This window comes from Pseudomyrmex gracilis, unplaced genomic scaffold, assembly GCF_002006095.1.
Source record: "Pseudomyrmex gracilis isolate BER0280 unplaced genomic scaffold, ASM200609v1 scaffold_112, whole genome shotgun sequence".
Lineage (NCBI taxonomy): Eukaryota > Metazoa > Arthropoda > Insecta > Hymenoptera > Formicidae > Pseudomyrmex > Pseudomyrmex gracilis.
The window spans coordinates 528,760-539,241 of NW_018020696.1; the positions used below are offsets into that span (position 1 = coordinate 528,760).

A 10,482-nucleotide genomic window follows, 5' to 3' on the forward strand; every position below is an offset into this window, starting at 1 on the left:
GATTTGTACTTGCGCTCGCTGTCAATTTCTTCTCCTCGACGCGCTCGATGCACAACCTCCCCCAAGCTACGATTAGGTTACGCGCGCCTTTGTAACGTAGTATTATTGAAATAAAAAACTCGATTACATCAAGATTCTTTTAATTACATTTGAGATTCAGATTGTTTTTTATTGAGAGATGTTAAATTAGATATTTTTTTCTTCGATATAAAGTGTGTTATTTTCAAACAATTTTTCTCTCGAGATGCGTTTTACCAACTCACATATTCGACACATCGAGATTCAATAGAATTATCGTTAATTCATTATTGTTCATACTTTATCAATCAGCGAATGCGTCTGACTGGAGAGATTTCTCATCTATCATTCGTACATTAATCCAATTCGTTCTTATTCTCGTCTCCAATCCCTACGGACCATTGAACACTCGTTCTGTTCCATCACGCGGCGCACGTGTGATACGCGTGTGTACGCGCGCGTACTCTTCTTATTGAGCGCACTGATTAATCGAAACCTCGCGATCTCTTGTTTGGACTAGAGATAGAATCATATTTTGGTTTCTGTGTACACATGTTATACCATATAGTAGCCACTATATCTTGCGTGCACGCAAAATGTCTGTTTTAACAGCCGATAAATTCTGTGTGCGAATGTCAAATTTATGCCAAGTAAATCGAATATATATATATATATATATGTGATATATGATAAGAGAATTTTGATTTCTTTTCTATTTTTTTAGATCGAACAGAGCAGAGAGAATAAAAAATGGTTTCTTACACAATCTTCTTCCACAACAATGTTCGACCACGTTTACATTCATGAAACACGTATATGCACAATATATTACTACATATGTATATCTATAGATACGTGTTTATATCTGTTGAGCTCGATTTATGTCAATTAAAATCAATCTTCCGTGACGACGGCGTCGTGGAAATTGCTGTTGCATCAAGTCAAGCGTAATTACCAATTGCTCATTACTCTCCGCCTCCTCTCTCTGTGAGATTTAAGCGCTATGAGGAAATAACCGCCCGCGGTTGTATGTACAAACTCGGAAGTCCCTTCGAGAGATCGCACGAAGAGAAATGCGATAATATCCGCGTACGCGCGCGCGGGCCTGTCCCGCGCTCGGGGATGATCGTGCGGAATCGGGCGCGCGGCCGGAGCCGACCGAGGTCATAAATGGGGTGGCGTGGTGCTCCGAAGCGGTATTTTGTCGCGTGACTCCGCAGCGTTCGTGTTAAAATCGAACGAACGAACGGACCTGGAGCAAGAGCGGAACATCGAAGGCTTTGGGCGGATAGGCGGATTCTCGCGCGCACACGGCCGAAAATCAATCCTCCGGCGTGTGTTTCACACTCGGTGCGCGACGTCGAAACGACACACAGAGGTCAGAGAAAACGGACGAACATCGTGAATTTCAGCAATGCTGAAAAAGTTTCTCGGCAAATCCGGCCGCAGAATTCTGCGGGTAAGCAGTTCCGATGTTCGACGACACACGTTTATTAATTAACGTTTTCTTACGGCGATTGTAGCTTCGCACGCGTTTTGAATTGTATAAGGTGCGACCTAATTTTCTCCTCCTCTTCCCCTGCTCAGCTTGCTCTTTGGTTCCACTCTGTGACTCAATCACGGAAAATCGCTCATCTCTAATTCACTTCTTCCTGTTAATACACACACTCGCACGCAGTTTTGGTTACAATCATATTCCGCTCAAATGGGAATTGTTTTGCGCGGCGTTGAATTAACGTGGATCGATGTCCTTATTTGTCCTACTCACCACGATGAGAATTCGTGTCACTCCGGCTCTTTTTTTTCTCTCTCTCTCTTTTTATCGTCTACCTTTTACTTATCAGAATAATACTTTGCTTCTCGCCAGGCCATTAAGAAGCTCTCCACCAAGAGTCGCAAAGCCAAGAAGTCGCGCAATCCCAGTTCCTGGCACACGGCCATTCCGGACTTCGAGACAACTTCGCTCTCGTGGTCCCTGCCGTCTTTAGACACCAAGAGCATCGACACGTATATGACGTACGTGGCTGAAAACCAGGAAGACTGCACGTCAAACTGTTGTTGCTGCAACGAGCACGAGGAGAACCAAAAGAACGAGAACCGCGAGAACGAGATGATAATCTAACGTCCGTATTTGTTGCACGACGACACAACGTTCGCCGCGTTTGTCCTCGCGATCAAATTTGCCCAATGGGGCAATCATCCCCAAGGGGATGGAAAAAATTACACGCATACGTTTCCGAAACGATATTTAATCCTTGACTGGTGAGTACGTGAATACTCTATCTAATCTCTTGTTTTTTTCTTTTTTAAACGAGTTCTAATAATTCTGTGAAGATGCAATATGTATGTGTGTGTGTGTGTTGTGCGTCTGCTGCAATGGGTGTACCAAAGAAAAAAAAACGGCTCGTCGAGAAATTGCGGTACTCGTAGCTAATCCCGGTTAAGGATTAATCACAATCCCTCCGTAATCCGTTCCACACACGCACGGAGAGCGTCTACGCAAAAAGAAAACGCTCTCCCTCTTATTTTCTATATATTTTCTATATTTTTCGAAATACATCGTTTTACGTCAAGTCGGGAAAAAAGATGGAAGAAGCTGTGGCTGGACCTCGCACTATTAATATATATATTGTAGACGTTGTATCGTCGATTTCTTTAACGTATTGTCGAGAGATAAGAATGCGTGAGAGATATGCGATATTTTGATGATGACATCTTATTTCTCTACTTCTCCCAGTTCGTCTTCCAATCTAGATTTTATTTATTTTACAACACGCGCCGTATTTACGTACAAATATGCTGTCGTTTTTTTTTTTTTTTTTTTGATCTCATTTATTAAGTTTAGTAATTTTGTTTATATTGCAGATGTGCGTTATTGCAATTATTTATTATCGCACGGTAACGGATGAGCTATACTATTACACGTAATAGATTATACATAATTAAAATGGTTTCGCTTTACACGTGTGATTTAGTTCGACGTTATCTGATATCTTTAAGTTTCCTGTCTTATTAGTTAGAAAGAGCAGAAAAATAGCACGCGTTGTCATCTCTTTCGATATAGTGAATAGCAATATATGATGTAGTACAAAAAAAATTATATATGTATAAAAAAAAAAAAAAATATATATATATATATACCGCCTAGCAATATATAGATATCAACGATTATTCGTGTAGAGAAATGGTGTCTGAAATTTAACAAGATTTTTTTATTCAACATGTGATTTTATATGTCACATATACACACACATATATATATATATATATATATCGGGATTAAATCCCGTGAACCACTATTTCGTGCAAGATACTGTTTCGGTATCTTGAAATATTTTAGGTAGTAGTCGATATAATTTATTTTCGCTGGTACGAAACGTGTATTGTACACAAAAAAAACTTTACACTTTGTCCAGATAATTATATTTATAATCGATATATTATATGTAAGAACTAAAGAGATTTAAAAATATTAAATTAAGAATTGAGATGAGACGAGAAAATTAAAAACTACAAAGATAATATTATTTAATTCTTTGAAAAATCAATTTATATTATATATACATACATATATGTATATATTTGTGCACTCGCATATATCTTTCTGAGACACACGAATACGCACATATGTCGACGCGTTGATACCACGTCGATGAACCAAAGCGTAAGATATATTTGATTACACTATCGCGTAGAACATTTCAAATTCTCTACTATTTATCGATGAATGAAAGAATCGACGTTTTAACTCGATATCGTCATCATCATTTTGCGCTAAATGGCGTAAATTGTCCTTAGATGTTCGATATTTTGCGCGGTCGAAAGGTGCACCCGTTAGATCAGTTAGCTGACACAATTATCTTCCCCACGCCGTAGGTAAGCTTATTAAATTTTGATTGAAAATCAATTGTGTGCTACATTTCGTCAAGTGGTAATTGAAAGTCAATTTGTATAAGAGTGTGGGAAATTTGTGGTATGATCTATTTAAAATCTTGACTGTCAAGAATATTTGTGCAATGAAACTACATTGCATCTGTGTTTTCTCCGAAATCACTCGGAAATCGAGCCTCTGCTACATTCGATCGTTTCTTCAGCACCTTTGCTCGAGTCAATCTTCAATTAAAAACAAAAAAAAAAAAAGAAATAGGTAGCAAACTGCATAATTATTCTTCCTATTGATTGATTTGTGTCAGATTGTGAGGAGAAAGTTTCAACAACTATGTACGTATATGATGTTGTGTTTCTGTGGATAGATGCAGAAAATTTATTTATGTGTAAGAAAAAGAAGATCACAAATATGGATATGTAGGTGCGCGCGATGCGTGTAGATATTTTATCGTAAGCGTCTCGATAAGGCTGTGACTTTGTAACGGACGTGAGTGTCATAAATAAAATGGTTTTATTGACGATCTCCGATGTGTTCCCATGACCCCTGTCATCACTGTCTCATTGATCGCTCGCGATGTTTGTACAAAGGCGTCATACATACATACGCAGGACATACACGTTGTGGAAGTAACCATATGCATTGATATCACATATGTAAGAGGCGCGCAAGTCCTTCGTTTGAATTAGTAATGATATCGATTCGCTCGATTTTCTTGTTATGTGTAACGACCGCGTATGGAACAATATTTTGCGGGGTCATGTAATGAAGTCGACCTATAGCATTCTGCGACAGGTAGTCTATTACTTTAGACGATTATTTCCGACTCGCTTCTTTATTTTCTTCCGCTTTCTTTCTTTCTTTCTCTCTTTCGTAAGTAACTACTAAGGATAGGTAAAATACTTAATGAGTTTTGCGATGTTTTTTTTATTACTTCTTAAATTACTTTTGGTAACCGCGGACATATTTCAAATGTTTTTTATTTCACATCTTGAAATCCTGAAAAATCGTGTTGCAATTAAAGTCTTTTTTTATTTAAAAAAGTAATTAACAATATATTAATTTCTCTAAGAAATATATAACGTGATTATATACAGTTAAAATTAAATAAACTATTTATCCAAAAAAAAGTGCGTTTATTAATTTCCAAAAGTACTGATTATACTTACGTCTATTGATGATTTTAACATAAATCACACACACTACACACTGTTTGCATCGCTGATCTAGAAAGGATCTCCCCGCATCATTACTTTGACAAGCGGCTTCGGAGTTTTGGACGAGACGTCGGGGCGCGTTATGTGGGCGCGTTGTGGCAATTATGTGCGCGTGCAACTCGAAAGAAAAAAAAAACTTACGTACATAACGAGCACTCCCGAACAATAGGGCGCACGTGCCCACGCAATATGTATCGATAATTCCCGAAAATTAGATTTTGTCGCATCGTTCGTAACGCGTACGTCAGCGAAAACGTACGCGCGAGCAAAAATAGCCGGCAACTAGTAATCGCTGTTGGTCCTAGTTCGTTAAAAAAAGGAAAAAGAAAAGAGAAGAAAAAAGAAGTCGCGCGCGCGAAACTGTGTTGCAAAAACTAATGACTCGCAAAACCGGTTTGCGAGTATAATACGAGAAAAGGAAGGGGTCGTAAGACCCATTGTTCTTCACGGAATCCGGGAATATTCCGCGACAATTAAGCGGTTTTGCATGAGAAAGAAGAGAAAAAAAACGCGACTCGTTCGCGCGTCTCCCCGAATGTGAAATTTGCTCTTCGTCGTTCGTAAATTTGCACGACGTGTACGTACAGACACATGAAAACACAAAAGCGTATATACTCGTTTGCGCGTACGTTTGGCGCGTAATAGAACGGATGTTTGACGTGGTTTGTCCGCGCTATTACGCTCTCCGTTACGCAACGCGATTCCGCGCAAACACGAAAAATGTTTGTTTGCGCGCGTTGAGTGTCTCTCTAAATTGCGAATGATTGATAAGGAGATATTTTTGATTGTTTGTCTCTCTGATTTGCTACTGCGCGTCAAGAAACCACCTCGTCGGTTACGTTCGGCAAGAATGTAGAACAATTCTTATCTCTCGTACGTGTGAAAACTCTGTTTCGTGTGTGATTAACATTCGCGTGAATTCCCGATTAGCGTCGTGATTCTTGGAAATTTATTGATTGAACTTTGGCGGAGGAAAAGTTCAGGAAAGAAAGTGCACGATAGAGCAAATTACGTACAAACTGTATTCTATTTGTATTCTCACTGCTATCGCTTTATTACAAAATCTTATTGCAAAAATAGGTTGAACTTTTCACAGTCATACTTCACTCTTTGCATTTAAATGCGTAATGGCACGTTTCGAACGCGACGATCGTTACTTTATTTTTTTTTTTTTTTTCATATATTTTTTTCTTTTTATTCGAGTTGGACTTTACACGCTCGCGCAATCGTTCGATTGACGATCGCACAGAGAGCGAATGAGATATATACAAACAACGATGTGTACACATTGACAGACGCGATACAGTTACGAACATACGTTATTTACACGTTGTGTCTATATACAATTTATGTACAATTTTTTTGTATGAATAAATATCTTTTTTTTTTTTTCGTTAGGTACTCTCTTGCATGACTATCATTATCTCACTCATAGAAAATACATTGATGTACAGTTTTGGTCAATGAAACAATTCCTGAGATACATTTATAAAATACTGTACAAACTACGTTTTGTGCACGCGCGCAAAAAATCGCGCCGCTTGTACGTCTAATAAATGATCTACTAATTGTAAATATTACAATTCATATTTAAATTAGTAGATATTGATTTGTGAGAATCGAACGCTACTCTGTCGTAACCAAAGATATTTTATTAGATAAATAAATCCTCTCTCTCTTTATTTCACTGATATAAGAAAAACGGTACGTTAATATTGCTAGTCAAAAGTAAAAAAATATTCAGAAAATACTTGATATAAAACATCAAGTTGTTGAAAAATTTCTAAAACTTTGTCAGTCGCTTATCACTTTTGCACCAGAGACAAATTATGATCGTCGCTGATTGTGCGCCGAGACATCAAGGTCAGTACGCCAGTTCCGCGCCCCATGGCCGATAAGGTTTGCCCTGCTGCTGGCCGGGATACTGACCCGGATATTGGCCCCAGCCACCGAGTAGGGATGGCATAGTTCCTGGACCCGGTGGCATTCCGCTCGACACTGTGCTCGAAGGCGGTGGCGGTGGTGGTTCGTAACTACTGACGGTAGAAGAGGTAGACGTCAACGTCGTAGGTGCTACAACCGACGGCACGGCTGACGGCGGATGTTCGCGGTGAAAACTCTGTAGGTGCGACAGCAGGCGTAATCGAAGGGGATCCCGTTCGTCTAGGCCTTCCATGGTCACCAGATAGCGACCCACTTCTGCAGCGCATTCGCCCCAGCCAACCGCGTGATAATCCATAGCTAGCTTCGTACTGTCGTAACCTTCCGGTCCTGCAATTATAAATTTTCCAAACGTGTAATTTTTCAATAACAACGATTGTTTGTCGAAATTTTTCATCTCAAAACTACTGATTGTAAACTTTGTAACTTTTAACTCTAAACGAATATATATTCGTTCTTACTAATTTTTAATAAATTTATAGATTGATTTGCAAGAGAATACAACAATTTTTTCTGCGTGAAAATTGAGATGATTTGTAAAGTGATTTGAAAAAAAATTATTAAACTCTGTTGTATCATTACATATTAATACTAAAAATACGTATGCTAAAAAGTGTATATTAATGTAGCAAGATAGAACAAAGTAATTTTTTATGTTTATTATTCGGAATATTGATTATCATCAGAGAAATGTGATATTTTTTTTGAGAAAGAAATAGTAAGAGAGAGAGAGAGAGAGAGAGAAGCAGGTGGAAGATAATCACCGAAACTTTTCCGCATCGCGTTAAACGCGATCCGCAGATTGACAACGTGGAAGTGCATCTGCGGACGGAGACTCTTTGTGCATTTTTGGTTTTCGCGGCACAACAATGCCCGACGTACGTGCACCGTGGCGAGATCAGGCGCCTTGGTTTGGTAGCAGGCGACTTTATTGTGCATATGTGGAATGGGACAGGTAGCGTGGGAATCGTTTAGACCCCCATAGAGACTAGCCCGGTCTTATGCGTGATATACGCACACACACGTACGCGTACATATGAACGAAGCGGAGTGTCCCACGTTATTATGCAAGTTCTCAGACCGCCCTGTGCAAACATTTACGAGGAAAGCTATTGCGTACTACACGCCAAATCGTGCGCGATTGATCATCTCTGAAACTCGATAAGTAGTCTCGAAACTTCGAAAACATCCGTACAAAAGATATATTTATATCCTGTGTGTTTACACCATAGGTGCTCTCTCAGGAACTAACATGTGCATACACCGAGAGATCAATGAGTTTTTCAGAAACGTTCTCTCGTGAGTGTAGTAAACAAGCGCGAACACAATTTTTTTATAAAAGAAAATTACTGTAGTTTTTTTTTTTTGATAAATAAAACTAATAAGAAAATAATGAGACCGCCAAAGCTCGGCGTTCGAGTTGTAAACAAAAAGAAGAGCGATTTTCATAATTAACATTACGCGCAAAAAGTTCTGCACGTGAAGTTTTTATTTGATGACATTAAATTTAATATCGCTCATTTTTGGGGAAGAGGGGATGGTCCTCTCGCGCCCCTCGCTCGTCTACAAATAAAAGAAGCCGCTCACGCGCACAATCGTACAGCGCGGCTTTAGTGGTGGTGCGTGTCCGTGCACACGCTTCACGCCGGGCGCTAGCTGGTTTCCCACAGGGTTCGACATCTGCCCCAGGCCGATCTGCCGAGCGCCTCCCTCGCGAGGGGTGCGCGGTGCCGTGCGGAACACACCTCACCCCCGGGTCTGCCCGCCACCAATCGTGGGAACACTACTTCCCGAGAGTCGTTGACTTCCTGTGCTTCCCACAGGATCTCCGCGCTCGGTCCAGCACCTGCTTACCGAGGATCCCGTTTATGGTGCGGCCTTCACGGGAAAACTACGTGACACCTTGTCGCGTTTGTGATGCCGCTTTTACGAAAATGTCTTATCGCGTACCGATCGCACACAACGATGAGAAAACGATATTGTCACAAACCTGATGAATATCTAAACACGAGGCGTTGAGAATATAGATAAATAATAGAAACAAATTATTTACTTCTGTTAAAAAGAGAAATAATTCAAATAATTCATTAAAGTGTTTTTAGAAAAAAAAATCATGAATAAAATGTTGTAGCTACTGATTTTAGAAATCTCGTGTAAAATCTACGCCAATAATCGCTCTCGAATCTGCTTAATAAGGAAACGCAGAGGCGACAGATGGGCATTCGGTTACGCAATTACAGTTAGCGTTGTACGCCCAACAGGTGTCTTCCGGTGAAAAAAAAAAAAAAGACCGATAGCACAGAAGGCAGCACCAGAAAGATGCAATAATGGCGTAAGACTCAAATCGACGTAATCGTCGTTCTCGTCGGAAGGATAAAGTATTAATTCTCGATGCACAATCTCAAAGCAAAAAAAAAAGGGTATCTCATTGATCCCGAGAATCTACTACGTGTTCCGCTGTTTATTCAACGGGGAAAGGCGTTTCTTCCGGATTCTGGAGTCTTATTACCCGGCACCGTTACTTCTTTCGACCTGCGCAACTTCCGGTCTTACGTGTAAAGCGGTAAACGGTTCTCAAATAATCGTAACGGCGTATAGTGCGACACACAAATAAACTATAGCAGTTAAAATCAATTTTGTTGCTAACATTACGAGTCTTTTGAAATTCTTCACTGGAATTAATCTTCGAGATTTTTTAATTAAAATTAAGAATCTGTTTGACAAATTGAACATTGTTTGAACATTGTTTTTAAAATTAAGAAATTTATAAGAAAGGCTGTGGTGTATTAAACGCATTGATGAAATTGCACCTCTTGTGTGACGCGCACAATTTAATTTGAATAAACAGCTCGAAGAAGGGTTGAAAAAAAAAAAGTATCGAACTTACCCTTATTACGAAGCGTGCGCAGATGCTCGACGGTGAGCTGCAGGATTTCCGCTTTCTCCAGCTTGCCGCTGTGAGGATCCCTCGCGGCTGCCGGCACCAGCCTCCTCAGCTCACCGAGGGACGCGTTGATCCTGTCGCGGCGCTTCTTTTCGATCATCCCTCTCCTGCGTTTTCGCGACGCTTGCTGACAGGAGTCCCCCCCGGGCGAATTGCATCTGCAACAAGAACGAAGGGTTAAGATTGCAAGACATTCCGTAACTCTCTTTGTTCTTTGGGATATCGCAGTTACCGTTCTAACTGGACTGAATGTTTAATTAAATATTGTTTTTAATTAATTCACGTCGCGCCGCGCGCAACAACTCGCTCGTTTAATTTCGACCGCGCTAAAACAATGCGACTTTAATTACGACTCTATCGTGGAACAAAGAGACATATGTCACGTCGGTAAGCGACTGAAATTAAAAAAAAAAAAAAAAAAAAAAAAAATTTGTAAAAAAAAAACATTGAAGAAACTCTTACGTTGTTTGAGAAAA

The 10,482-nt window shown here is 39.8% G+C and overlaps 1 protein-coding gene across 1 annotated transcript; it reads right to left on the reverse strand.

Annotated features, from left to right (window-relative positions):
- Window positions 1–6,597: 6,597 nt before the first annotated feature.
- On the reverse strand, window positions 6,598–10,164 carry LOC109856267 (hairy/enhancer-of-split related with YRPW motif protein-like; the record flags this gene model as incomplete). Its single annotated transcript, XM_020431332.1, has 2 exons — window positions 6,598–7,392; window positions 9,950–10,164. Coding segments are annotated over 2 exons (622 nt in total), but the record flags the coding sequence as incomplete, so codon positions are not given.
- Window positions 10,165–10,482: the final 318 nt, after the last annotated feature.